Genomic DNA, 20,502 nt, shown 5'->3' with positions numbered 1-20,502 from the left:
CCGGTGTCTCTGCCGGTGTCTCTGCTTGCGTCTCTGCTCGCGTCTCTGTTCGCGTCTCTACTTGCGTCAGTGATCTTATTGGATTGGATTGGAGTGGATTTGACCCCCAAATCCACTCCATACGCTGGGGAGGCGGTGGAGCTCCAGGACTCTAACATGGCTCCAGATCAGATATGTACTATAAATAGTAAGTCTTGGTAGAAGGTAAGGAAAAAGGTAAGGAAGGACGTACTAAATTAACCCCAAACTACAAAGCTTCCATATAAGAAGCTTCGTAATCTTCTACCTTAATCGCATGTTAAGGGCAGCATATGCACCCCCATCATGACTCTATTACCACTGGCTCATGCGGCCCACCTGGCTCCCCCGGCTCACTGGCTCCCTCTGAGGTGCCTCCGCTGCAGCATCTGGTATTGCCTTTTAAATTAATTGATTTTAGGGCAAGGATGATGTCGTTGGGTAGTAGAGGTAGGAAAGTTAAATATAGCACTAAATATAGACCACCCTGGCGCATCCGGTTGAAAGCGCGTGTTGATCTTGGTGATCAAACGGCAGAGTTTATACCTTTTAAAGTAATACACACGGCCATTTCAACGTATTTTTACCCTTTTTAGGTATAAATCTATGCATTTTGATTAGCGTGATCAACACGCGCTTTCAACCTGATGCGCCAGGGTGGTGAAGCGATAGTAGCAGGGGCAGGATGACTAGGTGTCCTAAATTCTATGGCTAGAGTCGAGAGAGTTGCCGATTGGCTTTATATTGTGCACTAACTCCTTAGCGCTCTATTCCTCCTCAGCCGCAGTGCGAATTGGGTATAGATCTGGAGCTCCAGGAGTCAAATTAGCCAAGGACCACTCCAACCCACCAATCAGAAGGCTTAATCCAAATCCACATCGAACTTGAATCCACACTGGAGCTCCAAATAGACCCCAGTCCAATTAATCACTGACTTGCGTCTTCATTCACGTCTCTGCTCGCGCCTCTGCTCGCGTCTCTGTTTATATGCGTCTCCACTCACTTACGTCTCTGCCTATATCCTCATATAAAAGCACAGGAGGGAGCAGAGACAGGGGCAAAGATAGAAGCAGAAGGGCTGAATTTAACTACTCTAGGCAAGGGGTAGGTGGGGGAGGCTAGTGCCTTAGCTTCCCTTACAGTCTGTACAGGCTCCAGCGTCCCCCCCCTGTATGCGCGCGCAACACGCAGTAATTTCGGTAATCACTAGTCAAGTGCACCATCCAGCGTAGGTACTGTGCGCTTACCAAAAGAGCTGTGCACCCGCAAGGAGCAAAGCCTTTAATTTTTTAAGCTTAATTACAAGAGTTAAACTTGGAATTCTCTAGTGCGTATGGAGCGGAATTGTTGTGTGTGTGTTGCGCGCGCACATAGGGAGGGGGACACTGGAGCCTGTACAGACTGTACCCACTAGTTTGGTAGAAGATTCGGACAATAAAGTTACTGCCAAGTGTTACTGTCCGGATCCCGTCCGATCTAATATGTTCTCTTCTTGCGCGCGTATCGTATCGAATTGGGGTTGGGTACTTACTAATTCCACTGTACTACGCGGCGATTTGGTTATCAGGTGATCAAAATGTTTAGTATATAATGCTTCAAATTAAAATCTGTCGGCCTGGCGTCGATCACTACTATCAAGCCCAGTTCAGGGGTGCCCTTAACCCACCCAATTCGTGTATTTAATGAGGCTCCAGAGCCTCTCGCAATAAACCGGGGTTTTCATTCTTGATCGTCTTGTTCGACAAAATCGCAATCAACTATTGTATCAGATCTTGAGCAGAGAGTTCTGCATCGAAGCTCTGCAGTCTATATGCACTAGATTCGTGACCATACTGATCTATATTGTCTACCAAAAGGGTATTTAATTGCTATCAAAAGAGACTTAAAAGTATCTAAATTGATCACGAATCACGCTCAATTCGGACCGCGTGGGAGGTTGATTTTGAGATTGACAAATTGATCATGGCTCTGTGACCGTAGGGATACCGATCATATCTAGATTAACTGATTACGATAATGTATGTATTTATGAGAGGATTTCAATGAAGTCCAAGCTAGAACGAAATGGGAAGTATGGTATACCTACATCAATTCTTTCTAAACACCTCTCACTGTCGACTTTATTCCTGCGAATTCGCCTCGGCCTTCTCATCCACCCCATACAATGGCATCGTGCCCTCCGTACTCCGAAACGCCTCCTCCATAATCGCCAAACCTTCCTCCAACTGTTCCTCAGTCATGGTAATAGGCGGTGCAATCCCAAAGCATCCCGCAAAGCTCAGGTTGGTGCTCAGCTGCGCCAAGAGCCCCAGCTCCGTCATGCGTGCTGCAATCATATACCCTAACTCGGTCGCCTCAGCCTTCGTCTCGCGGTCCACAACGATCTCCAAGCCAGCCATCAAGTCGCGCCCACGCACATCGCACACGCACGTATACCGCGTCTGCAACTCACGCAGCGTAGCCTGCAGCCGCACACCGAGGCGGCGCGACCGCTCGACAAGGCCGTCCCGCACGACAACGTCGAGGACTTTCAGCCCGACAGCCGCGGGCAGCGGGTCGTTGACGTGCATCGTGTAGAAGAGGTGCCCGCGGTCCCGACACACGGTCGCAATCGCATCGCTCGCGACCACCGCGCTGAGCGGCAGGCCGTTCCCGAGCGTCTTGCTGAGCGTCGGCACGTCCGGCACGACGTCGTTGTCCGCGTGTATGAAAGCGAACAGGTCGCCCGCGCGCCCGACCCTCGTGTGCGCTTCGCCGACGATCAGAAGCATGCTGCGGGTTTCGCGGTGCGCTTTCGGCGCTTTGAGGTAGCCCGGCGTAGCACGATCATGCTGCCGGATGATAGGATCAGCTCGAGGATTACGGCGGCCAGCGAGCCGCAGGAGGCGCGGTCGACCACGGAGAAGCCGTACGCGACTTCTGTTGCTTAGTCGTAGGAGCCATCGGGGTAGCAGATGGGCGAGCGGTAGGCACTCGGGCAGGGCAGCTGGTGGGTCCTGGGGATCTGGGGAGGGTGTCAATTGCTATTGTTCTACGCGTAGCGGCAGGAGTAGGGAATCTTAGGGGAGGAGAAGGGATGCTTACCAAAGGACCATACCCCGTCCTCCCAGAATGATACTGCGTGCCCACCGCAGCGCCCGCCATGCCGTGCCAGCTCCCGCCCAGTCCCACAACCTCCAACTTGCCTGTGTAAAACTTCGCAAGCTTGATAGCAGTCTCGTTGCTTTCACCGCCAGCGCTGAGGAAGAACGCTTTATCCAGGCCTTTTGGGAGCAGGTCTGTCAACCGCTCCCCCAATTGGATCACGGGCGAGGAGAGCATTCCACTGAAGAGGTGGTCCAGGCCAGCGGCGTGCTGGGTGATTGTCTCTACGGTCTTAGGATGGCCATGCCCAATCAGGCACGACATCTGTCCGAGTGTCTAGTCTAGCATGCGGTGCCCGGTGGCCGTGTAGATGTAGTGCTCTTTAGCATGGGTGATAATTTCTGGGTGATGTTTGGTGCCGTAGTTGAGTAAAGAGGACTCAGCATCTGCTTGGAGTTGGGCGGCGCCGATGTTGGAGTATCCCTTCCGCCGGTACATTTCGTCTTACTGTTATCGATAGGAGCTGGCCAATAGAATTAATAGGATCGAGTCTCCGTGACATCACCCCGCAAGGATAAGAATGCCTAGAAGCGGGGAGTGGAAAGCCAAGACGGTTTCCCGACGGCAAACTTGCGTCGGCAAACCACGGGCAGCCAGTTTCCCGTGTCCTCACAATCTCCAATTCCTTATCTATTACTAGTGTTTGAATTATAGTTAGCTGGTGGCGGGCACACGTCTTTCGCAGAATGACCTGGCCCCCAATCGCCACTGCGAGGAAAGGCCGACGTCCCGCCACGCTCCCAGCATAAAGCCAACCCAGAGTTTCGCGGCCTCCAGCATCTTGCTATCCTCTATTCTTGGTGACATGCTGCGGGATTTCATGCGTCAGTAGCAAGCAACGCCGCAACGTGTAAGCCGCGAACCATTGCGCATACACCCCCAACTATAGGCGACCGAGTGGCTGTGCACCCATCCCTGCCGCTAGTTTTGTCTCCTACCGCTCCCGGCGGCCTAATCTGACTGTACCGGCCACTCGGGGTCAGAATACCAGGTACTTGGGACTCTGAAATCCGGGGAAGCGCTGCTTGATTAGTTGGCTTAGTAGAAGGGGGCTTCAAGTGCGATGACGCTTACTTTAGGTTGGCTATGTGTGCGTGGCGTGAGCGGGTAGATTACGGATGCAGGGCCTGATATGATCATAACTAGTGATTATCGTGAGACATACTGTGGCACCGGGTTCTACTGGATGTCAAGCAGTTAACAACAAAGGTGGCACTGCAAAATGGTCGTCTTGTTTGTACACAACAATGTTAAAGATATTTAACAATATAATTATATCAGTATAATATCTTAGACCAACTTAAAATTTTAGGTTAGTTGGATATTTTATGGCCTAATATAGCTGTAGAACTGGGCAACTTTTGACGTTCTTGTGGTCTAGGGTTCTTTGCAGTGCTAGGTTTTTTGTCTTTGGGCAAGACGCAGAGCAGGGGCCTCGTGAGAGTCGTGAGGGGTATTCCTCCTTGGGTGTTTCCGAGGTTCTTTGCAATTTTCAGCGGCACGGGCAGAAATTAACCCAAAATATAAGAGTGGATTTAGGATTAATCGAACGTCAGACCTAACTTTTTATTATTACTCGCTCGCTGCTGCAAAACTGCGCAGGGGGTATGTGGGTATTCATCGCTATGCGTTTAAAGCAAGCCCTTGTAATCAAACAAAAAGAGAAATGTAATGCTCGGCCGATAAAAACAGATGCATCCCCCTTCAGAAAGGGAAATATAGCCGTTCTCCTGTTCTGCCCACGACCATATGTCCAACCATATATCCACTTTGGGGAAGTGCAGACCAAAGAAAAACCGTGAAATAGGTCTAAATAAAAGAAAAAGTAATTGAAGATGACGCGGTCATAATCGCACACGCTGAAAACTTCCACTCCCATTCAGAGCGCTCAACCGCTGTTCCCCTAGCCAGAGAGTGGGAACCTCGGGAACTACAGGCGTTGGGTTCGGGTCGTAATATCTCGTGCTGGCCGTGGATGTGCTTCGTGGCCTTGTCCGTGCAACCCCAAGATCTTGGGCTTCTCCAGATTCCTCATCACTACCATTCCCGCTGCTTATTCGGCTCACCCTACTTCCTCGACTTCCATTGCTCATAGCCCTGTCTATAGGATTGCTAATCTCGGAGATCGGGGTGATTTGCAAAGGAACTAAGTTGAGAGAGTTGGTGCTTTTCCGCCGGGCTGATTGCTCATCATTCGGGATATAAATGGCGAGTGTTGCTGAGCTGGACGAGCGGTCCCGGCTGAACATGGAGGATTTATCGTCTAGCTGTGGTGTTTCCGCATTCGCAAGGAGGCTCTTTGACTGTGAGTTTGCGGAGCTGCTCCTCAAGAAAGGCCGATAGGTTGCGGTGGGTCGGTGGGATGGCGGAAGGCTATTATGTTCGCGTCGACGGTTGATGAGCCAAAATATAAGCATTACAATGGCAGCAAGAAGGAAGACGCCGAAAACTCCTCCCGCAACAATGCTGGCAATGTTGTCATTACCGCTATGTGAGGGAGTTGCTGTTGAAGTGGCAGAGGCAGAGGCAGTGGTAGTGGCCGCAGAAGAGGTTGCTGCTGCTACAGGCGCCATTGTGGCTCTGGTGGAAGACTTTGAGTACTTAGAATGCGGGAACTTGGCAAGTACTTGTATACTTGTATTTGGTCTGCACTTGGTATGTAGGTACTGTGTCAGGGCTTAAATGAAGGTGGAGGCTAAGGCAACCAAAACTGGAATACGAGAATATTTGCGCAACACAGCTGAAAGACGCGTTCATTGCCTGTAATAAGAGAGAGGAGGAAAGAAGCCTTGGAAACCACGAAGAAAAGAGACTGGGCATTAGGCGGAACATATACTCTAAGCACGTCTAAGACCCCACGGCCCGACGGCAGTGACCGCCATGACGATTTTGAAATCTCAAAAAAAGCGTCATGAATCCAGCCAGCTTCACCTCAGCCTCTCAAGGATGCCTTGGAGCTTGTGGATGGCTCGACTAAAAAGCCGTGGGAGCAGTCATACGCCTCAAGCCGCTTCAGAACGAACAAAAACGGAGACGGGCTTTTTGACGAATAGGAAAGGAGTTGACAAAACCGGCCTCCTATAAGGGGCAGTGGCAGAGACATGACAAGACTCGCGATCCGAAGCCTGGGCTTCAGCCCGGGGGCTTGCTCGGACAAGTATGAGACGCCCACGGACTCATTCCATACGCCCACGACCAGAAGCAGAATATTCCTCCCTTTCGGTGCATCAGATCAGGCGCGCGGCCCAATGCAAATTCGGCACGCTTTATTACATTCATGATGATGCCGGGAAAGATGTGATGAGCTGCACGTCTCCTGAGCTGAAGCGAATTTAGCCCAAAGGCTGCGCCGCGTGCACTAAATCCTGGGAAATTACTGGAGCGAAGGAAGGACGAAGCGACGGAGCGCAATGAGGCTGTGTTCAGAGTGGGATGCTTGCTTATGCAACAAGGGACGAACGATCACGCCATCCACGCGCATGGTACTGGACCCCCGAGCACTGCGGCTCTTGATCCCCTGCATAGCCGCATGGCTGCGTTGCCCTCTATAGTTTCTGAACCTTTTTAACAGTCCGACGCAGGGGAAGTATCTCGAGGGCTGCAGCAAGGTGATGAGGCTAAAACCCCAGTCACGAGAGACAAACCCTAACCGCCGAGGTTTGATGGTGGAGTTTCCCAACAAGCTTGGCAAGGAAGCTATGCCGCAAATTATTCGTGCAACTACAACACACACCACAAGATCCACGGCAAAAACACACGGCTTCCCTGTCCTAGCTACGCACGGTAGATATTAAATTAAATCCTTCTCGGCACTGGGTTTCCGTATTGTGGAGAAGGAATCGCATAGGCCACCGCAGGTCCTCCCTGCCCAAGTTACGAGAGCAAGCAGCTAACTTTGGTGTGAATTGAAATTTGATGAGTAAGGTCGAGGAAGAGCTTCGTTCTCTGGGAGAGGGGTGAAAAGGGTATCTCATTCTGCCATCTAAGGGTCCAAACCCCTCTCCAGAGCGTCTTTCAACATGCAGAGAAAAGTTAATTACTTGGTATGATACCGACTCTCCTACAATGCTCTTACACAAGTTCTTGCTTCATCTATTTATTTCCTTTGCTGCCTTAACTAAATCACGCATTGAACCGCGTCCATCTCAGACTCACCACCCCCCCGCCCGCGTCCAACTGGTCCAGCCATCCATTGATCGCTTTCTTGTACCACCCACTGTCTGCTATATCCACTGCAGACTCGAAGTCTGCCTTCACTGTGGATCTACGATATTCCTTAACCCAGGCTGGCTCAACCCGCTCCATTTCCTCCAAGAATACCTGGCGTAATTGGATTTTCTCGTAGTCCTGCATATACTCCCAAAATTCCTCGCCTATCTCTCTGTTTTTGTCGCATCGAAATCCTTCCTGGGCGGGCATTTGCATTTGTTTGGTGTCATCGAGGAACTTGAGGAGCTGACATGCTTTGTATAGTGGAAAGACTGAAGCAAGCTCCCAGTCTAACCAGCAGCCACTACTCTATTTTTATCAGCCAGGATGTTCCGAGCAGACAGATCGTCGTGAAATAGCACAGTTGGTTCGTGAGTCTTATCATTCTCTGCGAACGGCTTCGGTAATCCCTTGGTCAATCTAAGGGTGACCTGCTGCACCAGCTCTGCCTCTTCTAAATCATCTTCCTCCTTCGATTCGCGGCAAACTCGACAACAGTCATTCAGTACCATATTGAGTTTCGCGACAAGCCATTCCCGGCTACATTTGAAATGGCCTTTTAAGATGTCTTGGCTCCCAGGACCTCCCATGAAGAACTCAGGTGCAACGATCCTGCCATCGACGATCTCCGTTCGCTCCATAGTTTGTAGGCTCTCATGTGGTATAGTACAGGATCTGGTCATGGCCAGCTGAAAGCGCATGTTAATTGTGTAGAGCTTCTTTAACGTATCGCTGTCTGCCTTAGCTATTATTCGACTTAAATACGGTAGGAAATTGCACCGTTTGATCGTTAGGATCAACCGCACTTTCAATCGCACGTAAAGTGGCGCTGTATTTTCCACAAGTAGTTGACCGTCGACCTGTTTCCATTAGTGACTTCCTTGTTCCAGGGTAATTTCCCCATCTCGTGGGGTATTTCTTACACTCTGAACTGCAATCTCCTCCTCTGGGCTCGGTTTCAGTGCTTTAGCTTGTGCAATGCCTGTGGTTTCATGGGAGTTGTAGATATTCCCGATAATACCAAACTTCTTACGATAGAGTTTTGCAGCGTACCCAGCGGATTTTTCACTAGCTCTTCCTTTGCAGTCAGCGACACCACTTTCTATCGATCCGCGAGTGGCTTCCCAGGCATCAACTCCATCAGAATCCATGCGAATCCCAACTCGTTCTCGTATCTTTATAGATTAGGGTAGTAATTAGGGGTAAGGGCGGTAAGGAGTTGCGGGGTTTAACGCGGTGTTAGAGCCTCTAAAAGCAGCGTCTAAACTATCTAAATTTAGATACTATAATACTAAAACCCCAATTATAGGTAGGAAAGGTAGGAAAAAATCTAAAAAGGCTAAATTATATATATATATTTTTTTAAATAGGTTTATGTCAGGTGACGAAGTCACCTCGCCTATATGTATTGTTCCGCACAGCCGTGCCTGGCATCTTGCCAGTCACTCGCTTACCTTTTAGGGTTTGTGCCGTGGCTGGGTGGTGCGGAGCCTGTCACCTCACAGTTTAGAAGGCATTTAAAAAATAGTTTTAGTATATTTATTAAATATTGCTATAGTTAATATATTAAATTATAAGACTATTAAGTATTTCCAATGTATTTCCAATAATGTATATTTAATATTTATGTACTTTCCTTTAAAAAAAAAGCACTAATTACCACAGCCTTTTTAGCTATAATTCTATGCTTTTTAATATAAGTATAAAAAAACACCAAAATTAAAAATTAAAAATTCGTATTTAAAAATTATTAGCAATTTATTATAATAACGTGGTTAATGGGGTTTTGACTTATCTCGGTCCCAGACGATCAACCAATCATAAGCTGCTTACATAACAGATTAATCATCTTATGTTGTTGTCGTCTGGTACACGGTTCGGAAATTTATTAGTCCCTCGCGCCAATTTATATATAATTCTTATATAAACTCGCGCGCTATACTAAATTATTTAGCTATTAATTAATAATGAACTAACGCCTTTATAAATAATTGGCTAACGTTATATTCTAGAACTTTATAGGGCAATTTTAATGCTGCTAAAATTATTGCAAACGGCCTGGTGGTTATTACTATATTTCGCCTTAAATAAGCGAATCTCCCCTTTAAAGCTCTACTTAAAACTTTACTACTATTAATTAATAATAAACTAACGCCTTTATAGATAATTGGCCAATGTTATATTCTAGAGCTTTATAAGGCGATTCTAACGCTACTAAAATTATTATAAACGGCGTTATAGTTACTGCTATATTTTACCTTAAATATTACCACTAAAATAGTAAATATTTAGCTAGAGCTATTAACCATTACTAATCCTTAACATTTAACCTTCTATATTAATATTTATAGTAGATAAATACCTAAATAGCTAATGTATTGTATCTAGACTAACTCTGGGCCTTATTACCTGCTTTATTGCTCTTCCGCTACCTGCATAAACGCCTGCACGAAAGCCTGCACGAAGCCTGCACGAAGCCTGCACGACGTCTGCACGAACGCCTGCACGAATACAAACTGCTATATAAAGCTCTGCGACAAGGCTCTGCACGAGGCTCTGCTTAAAGCTCCGGTCGAAGCTCTTGGTCGAAGCTCTGGCCGAAGCTCTGCTTGAGGCTCTGGTCGAGGCTCTGGTCAAGGCTCGGTCAAGCTCTGGTCGAGGCTCCGCTCGAAGCTCTGGTCGAGGCTCCGCTCGAAGCTCTGGTCAAAGCCGTGGTCGAAGGCTCTGTTGAAGCTCTGCTCGAAGCTCTGCACGAAGCTCTGCACGAAGCTCTGCACGAAGCTCTGCCACGAAGCTCTGCACGAAGCTCTGCACGAAGCTCTGCACGAAGCTCTGCTCGAAGCTCTGCTCGAAGGCTCTGCTCGAAGCTCTACACGAGGCTCTGCTCAAAGCTCTGCACCAAGGCTCTGCTCGAAGCTCTGCTCGAAGCTCTGCTCGAAGCTCTACACGAGGCTCTTGCTCAAAGCTCTGCACAAGGCTCTGCTCCGAAGCTCTGCTCGAAGCTCTGCTCGAAGCTCTACACGAGGCTCTGGCTCAAAGCCTCTGCACAAGGCTCTGCTCGAAGCTCTGCTCGAAGCTCTGCTCGAAGCCTCTGCTCGAAGCTCTGCTCGAAGCTCTGCTCGAAGCTCTGCTCGAAGCTCTGCTCGAAGCTCTGCACAAAGCTCTGCTCGAAGCTCTGCTCGAAGCTCTGCACGAAGCTCGAAGCTCTGCACGAAGCTCTGCACGAAGCTCTGCACAAGGCTCTGCTCGAAGCTCTACTCAAAACCTTATATAGAGCTTTAAAGCTCTACTAATATAGCACTAATATACTACGAAGGTTCTNTAATTAGCTATATAACCGCCTATATAATTACCATNATTAATTCTATTTATTGCCCAATTTAGTCCCTTTTTAGGTCTATATAGGAAAANGCCCTATAAGGGGAAACNCCTAAGTATTTCCTTTTAGCTAGTCCTATTNNTTCCGCCTTCGCCTAGCTAGTATATCTTTATATCTTCTAGTCTACCTTATATACTATACTTCCTAGGTATATTAGAAAATCTAAAAGGAGTAGTAAAAGGGTCTAGAAATTCGCTAGTAAGCCGCCTATAGCTAGGCGGGGGTATTTAGTCCTTAAGGGGCTAGAATAGGGCGTATTATTTAATGTCCTCCTATTAGATCTTATATGCTATTTAGAACTACTAAAGAATTCCTTAGCCTATAAGCTATTTTACTACTATTTATAAGCCCCTACTTATAGAGAGTATCTAAGTAATATTATTTATACCTACGCTAGCAAGTAGCTAGTCCCTTACTAAGCGGTAGCTATAGAATAGTAATATATAATATACTAACTAAATAGGCCACCGGTATATATATTAAGGTAACTAAGAAGTAGTCTGTATAGGCCTAATAGGGATTTAAATTAGACGTTAAGTAATAAATAATTATTATTATATATTAAGGTAAGATATTTAAAATATAGATATTAGCTATATATTTAGACCTAGGACCTTTATCTATAGCAGAAAGACGGCTATAGATTTTATCTTTGTTAGTCCTTTATATAAAAGAAGAGTTAGTATTAACTATAGGGTATTCTATATAGCTGCGTCTTATATTTTTACTACCTCTTTCTATTATTACTTCTATTTAAAATCTACCTATTTTATAATTAGTATAGTAAATCTCTATCTATATTAGTAGCCTCCTATTCTCTATTACTATTATAGTGCTTTACTAGTATAGCGCTAAGTCTTTACCTAGTAAGATAATAATTCCTATATTTCCTTTTCTCTCTATTATTTATAGGTAGAGGGCTTCCTAGCTAGTATATTTAGGTATATTACCTCTTTAAGGGGTTATCGCTTCTTATATATATCTCGTTCCTTATATATATTTTAGTATTTAGTATATATTTTCTTTTACTAGGTAGCCTTACACTATAACTGCTCTTTATATAGTAGTTAAGTTAATATATAAGTCTAGTAGTAGAACTACTACTTCGCGTTCTAGTATGGCGCGTAGTATTCTTCTATAGGCCCCTATAGTTCTATATAGGCACTAGTTTTATAGCTTAGCTAGTAGCGCTAAAGAGCTTTTTATTAGTACCTTGCTATTTAGTCTTAGGCCCTTAATCTAAAAGCCGTATAGTATTATTAACCTTATTACTACTATATATAGTAGGCGTATATATTTAAAAGAGGGTCCTTATATTAAGGTAGTTATTTATAATACTGCTAAAAGTACTACTCCTCCCTTATAAGTAGTCTATATAATATACTTATTTTAGTTTAACCTAGAGTCTACCTAAACCCCTAAGACCTTAAGGGTAGCTTCTAGTTTTACTTTATAGCCTTAGATATTTACTATTAAGGCTAGGTTACTACTTACCCTTTTTTTCCTTATAAAGTAGATAAGCTAGTAATTATCTTAGACTATATACCTATACGGATAACGCTTAATATCGCCACACTAGCGTAATAAACCCGCTAAAGATACATTACTAAGAAATTTAACTTAAAAAAGTATACCTAGGAAGTTACTAATAGGCTAGTAGCTATACCTTAGGTATTACTAGAGAACATCTAAAGGATTATAAGTAACTACTTAAAAGAATACTACCTAAAGGCCTAGCCTAGAAAATACGCCTACNGTAAATAGTCGCTAGAAACGGCCTAACTACTTATAGGCGCAAAAAGAGCAAGGTAATAGTATAGTATAATAANTAAAGCCTACTACTAATAGAGCTATAAGGCCCTAAAGAATAGGNCTAAGANGATAATATAAAAGGAGNGTAGAAATAGCTAGCGCTAATTNCTANAAGAAATTACCTTAAACCCTACTAAACTATATAATAAGGGACTCTAGTATATATTAAAGTAAAATAGGCAAGCTACTAAAGAGACGCTAGGGGACTTTTACCTACCTATACTTTATTAGATAGAATAGGACTAGTATATAAATAATAATAAGGAAAATATTAAAATATTAGTAGAAGTTCTTTTTAGGCGTGGGCTAAACAGACCTATAGAATATTAGTAGCTAATTTTACCTCTTACCTATTAATATAAGTTATATAATATTAGTAAAAGAAATAAAGGACGCTATATAAAAGCTCCTTATTAATAAAGCATTAAGGCTAAATAAGATCCTAAATAAGGTAATTAAAGCCGTAGTAAAAGCGGTAGTAATACTATTCGCTAATGTTATAACTACCTACCTTTAGAGAGGCGAACTACCTAAATACTTTAAAGTAATAACTATAGTCGTCTTATAAAAGGTATAAAAAAGACTACTCTATTTTAGAAAGCTATTAACCCTAAAAAGGCTTTTAAAAAAGATAGTTATAAAACGTATATAAGAAGCGGCAGAAGTATAAAAGCTACTACCTATAACGGCGCTATCGCACATTACCTGCCAAATTCTGCCATATTCTGCCGACCTGCGATTAGCCCGCCTAAAGCTAGCGCCTTAGCGGCTTACCCTATATATTTATTTACATCGGTCCTAGCGACCCCTTTTCCTTCTCTTTAGCTTAGTATCTTCGTAATACAGCATTCTATAAGCTTCGGTTTAGAGGCATTTATACGAGCCGTAACATTATACTAAGCTCTCCCTACCTTGCCTAAAAAGGCCTTAATAATATCCCACCCCAAAGAAACTTTATCTACAATGACGCATTAACATGCTATACTTAGATACTAAAACAACTCTATATTACCTGGGAAGGCCTAAATAATATCCCCCCTTATAAGCTAGACAGGACTAAACCTATACCCCCAGAATTAAAACTAAAGCGTATAATACTAACGAACTTTAGGAAGCTAATAATGGCACCTAAAGCAAGCTTATTTAAGAGAGCTGCCTTTACCTAAGAGGAATCTAAGATCTAATTAGGATCAGAAATTGAAGATAATAATAACGTCGTAGACATACGCAAGCAGATTTACGCCCTTGCAGCTAGCTAAAAAGCTGATTGTCTTAAAGTAAGAAATATATAAGAGACCCTATAAGAGATCCTAGAAAGCCTTACGGCCCTATAAAATAGCCCAGCTTCCCCTTCTTAAAGCCCTAGCCAACCTATTTACTCTACTAAATACGATATACTAGGGAGTATAGATATAATAATAAAGCAATTAAAGTCCGTTAAGCTTTTTAACCCCCTACCACTATCTAACGGGATAGACCCTACCTTTAAGAATTAGAGGATTTAAGTATAAGGAAAGCTCCGCGTTAACTATAACCATTTCCTTTCTAAAGAAGCCAAAATGCTCTATATCTTTGGTTAAACTACTAGGGACGCCCAACGGCACTTAGCGGCCAAGTTTAAGAATAACTTCCCTATTTAATTTATATCTGTTAATAAGATAATACGGCACCTAGCAGCTATCTATATTAACCCAAATAAAGTACAGGATGCCTATTATAACTATAATCGCCTAATAATAAAACTAAACTAACCCTTTGCTAAATTAGGCATTACGCCTAAGCTTATAAGTTAAAAAGCCCTCTATCTATAAGTGGTAGAGAGAGAATAGGAAGTATAAGAGCTACTATAATACTTAGCGCCACGCTAGTAAAGTACTATAATAATAATAGAAGATAGGGGGCTACTAGTTTAAGTGGAGATCTACTATATATATCGAAAGATAGGTAGATATTAAGTGGAAATGATACTAAAAGAAGGCGGTAATAGCGTAGAGAGGAACTACGTGGAGCACCCTATAAGTAATATTAACTTTCTCCCTATATAAAGGATAGATAAAGGCAGAATTTATAGCCGCCTTTCTATTATAGATAGAGGTCTTANNNCTAAACGTATATCTAGTAAGNATCTATATCCTAAATACTATACTATACTATACGTNTAAATAGCCTATATAGTTAGTACGCTATATAATACTCTTCTATAACTACTATATAGTAAAAGACTAGCTATTTACTANGGTAGGTATAAATNATATTACCTAAATACTATTTATAAGTAGGGGCCTATATAAAACAGTATAATAGTTTATAGATTAAGAAGTTCTTTNGTAGTTTTAGATAGCGTATAAGATCTAATAGGAGGACATAGGGGGATATGCCCCTTTTTAGCCCCTTAGGGACTAAACAACCCTACTAAGCTAAAGGCGGCTTATAGGCGACTTACTANATCCTCCNACTACCCCCTAGACCTTCTAAGATACCTTAAAAGTATAGTATAAAAGGTAAATATATTATAAAGGTAAATAGGCTAGGCGTAGGCGGTGCGCGTAAGACTAACTAAAAGGACACACCTAGGTTTTTCCCTTATTAGGGATTTTTCCTATAAATAGAAGGTAGAAGCCTATATAGACCTAGTAAAGGGACTAAATTGGGCAATAAATAGAATAAATAAATAATAATAATAATAATAGCTAGGATAGAATAGTCTTAGAATTTATAGATAATATAAACCTAATTATATAGGGAAATATAGTAGTAGAAAACTATACTAGGCTAAACTAGGCATATAATAGGTATATTATATAAGCAAAACAATATAGCGCTAAATTCGTACTANATAATTACTAGCTTATTTACTTTATAAGGAAAAAAAGGGTAAGTAGCGACCTAGCCTTAATAGTAAATATCTAGAGCTGCGAAGTAAAACTAGAAGCTACCCTTAAGGTCCTAGGGGTTTAGATAGACTCTAGATTAAACTAAAACGAGTATATTATATAGGCGACTTATAGAGAAGTAGTAGTATTTTTGGTAGTATTATAAATTACTACTTTAATATAAGGACCCTCTTTTAAATATATACGCCTATTATATATAGTAGTAGTAAGGCTAATAGTGCTATACGGCTCCTAAATCTAGGGCTTAGGACTAGGCAGTAAGGTATTAGTAAAAATCTCCCTAGCGCTACTAGCTAAGCTATAAAACTAGTACCTATATAAAACTATAGGGGCCTATAAAAGAATACTACGCGCCATACTAGAACGCGAAGTAGTAGTTCTACTACTAGACTTATATATTAACTTAACTACTATATAGAGAGCAGTTATAGTATAAGGCTACCTAGTAGAAGAAAATATATATAAGGAACGAGATATATATATAAAACGATAGCCCCTTAAAGAGGTAATACGCCTAAATATACTAGCTAGGAAGCCCACTACCTATAAATAATAAAGAGAGAAAAGGAAATATAGAAACTATTAGCTTACTAGGTAGAGACCTAACGCTATTTTAGTAAAGCGCTATAATGGTAATAGAGGATAAAAGGTTATTAATATAGATAGAAATCTACTACACTAATTATAAGATAGGCAGATCTTAAATAGAAGCGATAATAGAAGGAGGTAGCGAAAATATAAGACGCAGCTATAAAGAACACCCTATAGTTAATACTAATAAAAGTAAAATCTATAGTTGCCTTTCTACTATAGATAGAGGTTTTAGGCCTAAATATATAGCTAATAAGTATTTATATTTTAAACACCTTACCTTAATATATATACGGGTGGCCTATTTAGTTAGTACGCTATATATTACTATTTTATAGTTACCGCTTAGTAAGGGACTAGCTACTTACTAGTATAGGTATAAACAATATTACCTAAATACTCTCTATAAGTAGAGGCCTATAGGTAGTAATAAGATAGCTTATAAACTAAGAAGTTCTTTAATAGTTCTAAATAGTATATAAGATCTAATAGGAGGATACTAAAGGGTACGCCCTTTTCTAGCCCCTTAAAGACTAAATACCCCTACCTAGTCGTAGGTAGTACGCTAGCGAATTACTAGATACTTCTACTACCCCCCCCCTAAATCTTCTAATATACCTAAAAAAATAGTATATAAGGTAGACTTAAAGATATAAAGATATATTAGTTTAGTAAAGGTAGAATATATAAAACTAGCTAAAAAGAAATACTTAGGGTTTTCCCTTTATAGAGCCTTTTCCTATAAAGGGAAAACCCTAGGTAATTCCTTTTAGCTAGTTTTATATATTCTACCTTTACTAAACTAATATATCTTTATATCTTTAGGTCTACCTTATATACTATACTTTTTAGGTATATTAAAAGATCTAGGGGGGTAGTAGGAGTATCTGGTAATTAATTAGCGTACTACCTATAGCTAGGCGGCGGTATTTAGTCTCTAAGGGGCTAAAAGGGGTATATCCTTTAGTATCCTCCTATTAGATCTTATATACTATTTAGAACTATTATTTATACCTATATTAGTAAATAGCTAGTACCTTACTAAGTAGTAGCTATAGAAAAGTGGTATATAGTATACTAACTAAATAGGCTATCTATAAGTGTATTAAGGTATAGTATTTAGAATATAGATACTCACTAACTATATATTTAGGCTTAAAATCTCTATCTATAGTAGGAAGGCGGCTATAGATTTTACCTTTATTAGTCCTTTATATAGGAGGAGTATTAGTATTAACTATAGGGTATTCTATATAGCTACGTCTTATATTTTCACTACCTCCTTCTATTTAAGGTCTACCCATTTTATAATAAGTATAGTAGATCTTTATCTATACTAATAGCTTCTTATCCTCTATTACTATAGTAGTACTCTATTAATACGACGTTAGGTCTCCGCCTAGTAAGCTAATAGTTTCTATATTTTCTTTTCTCTCTTTACTACTTATAGGTAGAGGGCTTCCTAGCTAGTATAATTAGGCGTATTGCCTCTTTAAGGGGTCCTCAATCCTTATATACGTCTTATTCCTTATATACGTTTTAGTATTTAGCATATATTTTCTTTTACTAGGTAGCCTTATACTATAACTATTCTCTATATAGTAGTTATATTAATATATAAGTNTACTAGTAGAACTACNACTTTATATTNTAGTATNGCGCGTAGTNTTCTCTTATAAACCCCTATAGTTCTATATAGGTACTAGTTTTATAGCTTAGCTANTAGNGCTAAGGANCTTTTTATTAATACCTTACTACCTAGTCCTNGGCCCTAGATCTAGGAGCCGTATAGTATTATTAGCCTTACTATAAATAAATAAATATCTATATAATTTCCTATATAATTATTTCTATAAATTCTATAATTAATTACTAGTATAAAAATATATATCTATACGCCTATATATTTATATAAAGCTCTATATAAGGCTCTATATAAAGTTCTATATAAGACTCTATACAAAGTTTTATACAAGGCTCTACATAAAGCTCCGCTTAAAGCTCTACTTAAAGCTCTACTCGAAGCTCTACTCAAAGCTCTGCTTAAAGCTCCTCAAAGCTCTACACAAGGCTCTGCACGAAGCTCTGCACGAAGCTCTACACGAAGCTCTGCGTACGGAGGCTCTGCACGAAGCTCTGCGTACGGAGGGCTCTGCACGAAGCTCTGCGTACGGAGGCTCTGCATAAAGCTCTGCATGAAGCTCTGCACGAAGCTCTGCGTACGGAGGCTCTGCATAAAGCTCTGCATAAAGCTCTGCATAAAGCTCTGCACGAAGCTCTGCGTACGGAGGCTCTGCATAAAGCTCTGCATAAAGCTCTGCACGAAGCTCTGCACGAAGCTCTGCACGAAGCTCTGCACGAAGCTCTGCACGAAGCTCTGCACGAAGCTCTGCACGAAGCTCTGCAGAAGCTCTGCATGAAGCTCTACGCGGAGCTCTGCGTAGGGCTCTGCGTAAGCCTCTACTAAAGCTCTATATAAGGCTTTATTAAAGCTCTGCGCGAGGCTCTACCTAAAGCTTACCCCCTTTTATAAAGCAAATCTATACCTACTAGTAGTCCTTAGTTATTATTTAAAGCTGGCTCGTCGGTTTGGGTACTCTGGCTACAGTAGGAAGAGGGCGGCGGTGGTCGTGGGCTGCTACGACTCGGGGGCGTTGGGCGCGACGACGAGATAACGAATTAGAATCGGGCAAATCGGGCAACGTAGTCTTCTTCGCCAGGTTTGCTTTGGTAATTCTAGCCATTAGGAATAGCTTAGGGAGCTATAAGAGTTAAGACAATTTGGCTTAAAGTAGGTATATATAGGCCTAAATACCCCACGCGGGATTAACAAAAATCCGAACCGTGTACTAGACCTTCTAACGAAGGTCTTGCCAAAAGCGGCTAGCGGCTTGGCAAGGTCAGCCTTAGCAAGAAGGTCTGGGAACGAGATAAGTTTTGACCGCTCCCTGGGTTATAACCGTTTTGAACATTAAAACTTTACCTAGGTTATATCTATCACGCCTAGGTAAGCCTTATTACGACACACCGCCTTTTAAATGTATGTGTTACTTTAATTTTGGCAGAATAACAAAACTTTACTTAAAATAGTAGGTGGTATACTAGCGTGGTCATAACCTAGGGAGCGGTTAAAACCCCATTAGCATAAATAAAATATAAATAATTTTATTCTATATAGTTTACCAAAAATTTTAAACCTATAAATAATTTTTTTATTATAATTTTATTATTGTTAGGAATGAGGTAAGCGGTCGTCACGTGACGCCGTGGCACTAGCGTGGCGAGGAGTCTTAGGCTCCTCGCTCTTTCCTATTCTAATTAATAAGCTATATTAACCAACATCACTATAACCTACTTGAGTAGTTGTTATTAGTAAGCTACCCTATATAACTAATACTAATTAGTGGTTAAATATATAGTTAACTATAGAGCAGCTAGGTTTTTAAATAGAAGAGATAGTCTTATATAGGGGTGCTATATACGCTTATATAGAATGGATCCCGACAATACTATACTACCTTAGACTTAAGAAAAACTAGTAATAAAAGTGTTACTAAATACTAGGAGATACTAAGTTATATTTATTATATAGAATAACCGCGTTTATAAAGATTTGGTTAAGTACTTTAGGTTAGAAGTGTTACTAAACCTAAGGTTCTAAGTTAACGTCTAAAACGCGTTAAATAACTACCTTAATACCCTCCGTATACCTTTGCAGATCTTAAGATTATAATTAATACCTAAATCCACCTACGCATGTCCGCTATTATAGCGTTAACCTATTTAAAGAAGTATGAGAAGGACATTAACCTAGAAATATAGAATACTAATATAATTAACTTTATAGACGCTAAGCAACAAAACCTAAATGGATTCTTATTATACCGTATAGTATACTATAAAGACAGCGAATATAATAATACTATACTATAGTATTATATAAGGGAGGACTTTATTAAATAGATAAAGGAAACATAAACTCCTATAAAAAAGGATATTATATAAAACTTCCGTAACTTCTTATGGGAGTATAGAGTATTTATACCTATAGACGGGGGTATTATTAAAGATAATATTTAGGAGTAGGTTATTAATGTAAAAGAAGAGTATAAATAGACTCTATAAGAGATTAAGCACTAATTACGTACTATAAAGAAGCTTAACTTATAATAGAACCTAAGTAATATACCTCTAAAGATAAACCTACCTCTACCTTTAACTTCTCTATATCCAATTTAACCCGTAACCTTAATATTAGATACTATACCCTAATAAGAGTAGGTATAAGATCCTATTGCTCCGCAATTTAATAACCTTTAGACTCCACTAACTAGACCTATATCCCTACTATAGCCTATAATATAACTCCTACCTCCTCTATCTTAATCTTAAATTGGAGGTAGTTTAAAATTACTTATAGAGCTTATAAAGCTCTACTTAGATTAGGAGAAGAAG

At 41.3% G+C, this 20,502-nt stretch overlaps 3 protein-coding genes across 3 annotated transcripts; all 3 read right to left on the bottom strand.

Moving 5' to 3' along the window:
• Positions 1-1,948: 1,948 nt before the first annotated feature.
• On the bottom strand, positions 1,949-3,558 carry K441DRAFT_708866 (PLP-dependent transferase). Its single transcript, XM_067653812.1, has 4 exons — positions 3,103-3,558; positions 2,992-3,022; positions 2,882-2,943; positions 1,949-2,849 (listed from the first exon to the last, which is right to left on the bottom strand). The coding sequence occupies exons 1-4, from the start codon at positions 3,424-3,426 to the stop codon at positions 2,139-2,141; spliced, it is 1,128 nt and encodes a 375-aa protein (XP_067497939.1). The 5' UTR covers positions 3,427-3,558; the 3' UTR covers positions 1,949-2,138.
• A 1,427-nt stretch (positions 3,559-4,985) lies between these two features.
• On the bottom strand, positions 4,986-5,888 carry K441DRAFT_313560 (uncharacterized protein). Its single transcript, XM_067641119.1, has one exon. The coding sequence runs from the start codon at positions 5,733-5,735 to the stop codon at positions 5,007-5,009; it is 729 nt and encodes a 242-aa protein (XP_067497938.1). The 5' UTR covers positions 5,736-5,888; the 3' UTR covers positions 4,986-5,006.
• A 1,396-nt stretch (positions 5,889-7,284) lies between these two features.
• On the bottom strand, positions 7,285-8,522 carry K441DRAFT_700596 (uncharacterized protein; the record flags this gene model as incomplete). The annotated part of the gene is made up of 3 exons (XM_067653261.1): positions 7,285-7,625; positions 7,667-8,060; positions 8,295-8,522. 3 exons carry the CDS (start codon positions 8,520-8,522, stop codon positions 7,285-7,287), a joined length of 963 nt encoding a protein of 320 aa, XP_067497937.1.
• Between the last annotated feature and the right edge of the window lie 11,980 nt (positions 8,523-20,502).

The sequence above is a fragment of the Cenococcum geophilum genome, assembly GCF_001692895.1.
Source record: "Cenococcum geophilum 1.58 unplaced genomic scaffold K441scaffold_68, whole genome shotgun sequence".
NCBI lineage: Eukaryota > Fungi > Ascomycota > Dothideomycetes > Gloniales > Gloniaceae > Cenococcum > Cenococcum geophilum.
The sequence above is the reverse complement of the archived record's forward strand: the minus strand, read 5'-3'. Positions and strand labels throughout refer to the sequence as shown.

What these genes read in the sequence shown, in the direction of transcription:
- K441DRAFT_313560 (XM_067641119.1), bottom strand. Translation starts at nt 5,735, where the DNA reads ATGGCGCCTGTAGCAGCAGCAACCTCTTCTGCGGCCACTACCACTGCC.
- K441DRAFT_708866 (XM_067653812.1), bottom strand. Translation starts at nt 3,426, where the DNA reads ATGTCGTGCCTGATTGGGCATGGCCATCCTAAGACCGTAGAGACAATC. An exon ending in GGACGGGGTATGGTCCTTTG is followed by an intron (nt 3,023 to 3,102) that starts GTAAGCATCCCT and finishes CACCCTCCCCAG; the next exon opens with ATCCCCAGGACCCACCAGCT. An exon ending in CCACCAGCTGCCCTGCCCGA is followed by an intron (nt 2,944 to 2,991) that starts GTGCCTACCGCT and finishes CCTACGACTAAG; the next exon opens with CAACAGAAGTCGCGTACGGC.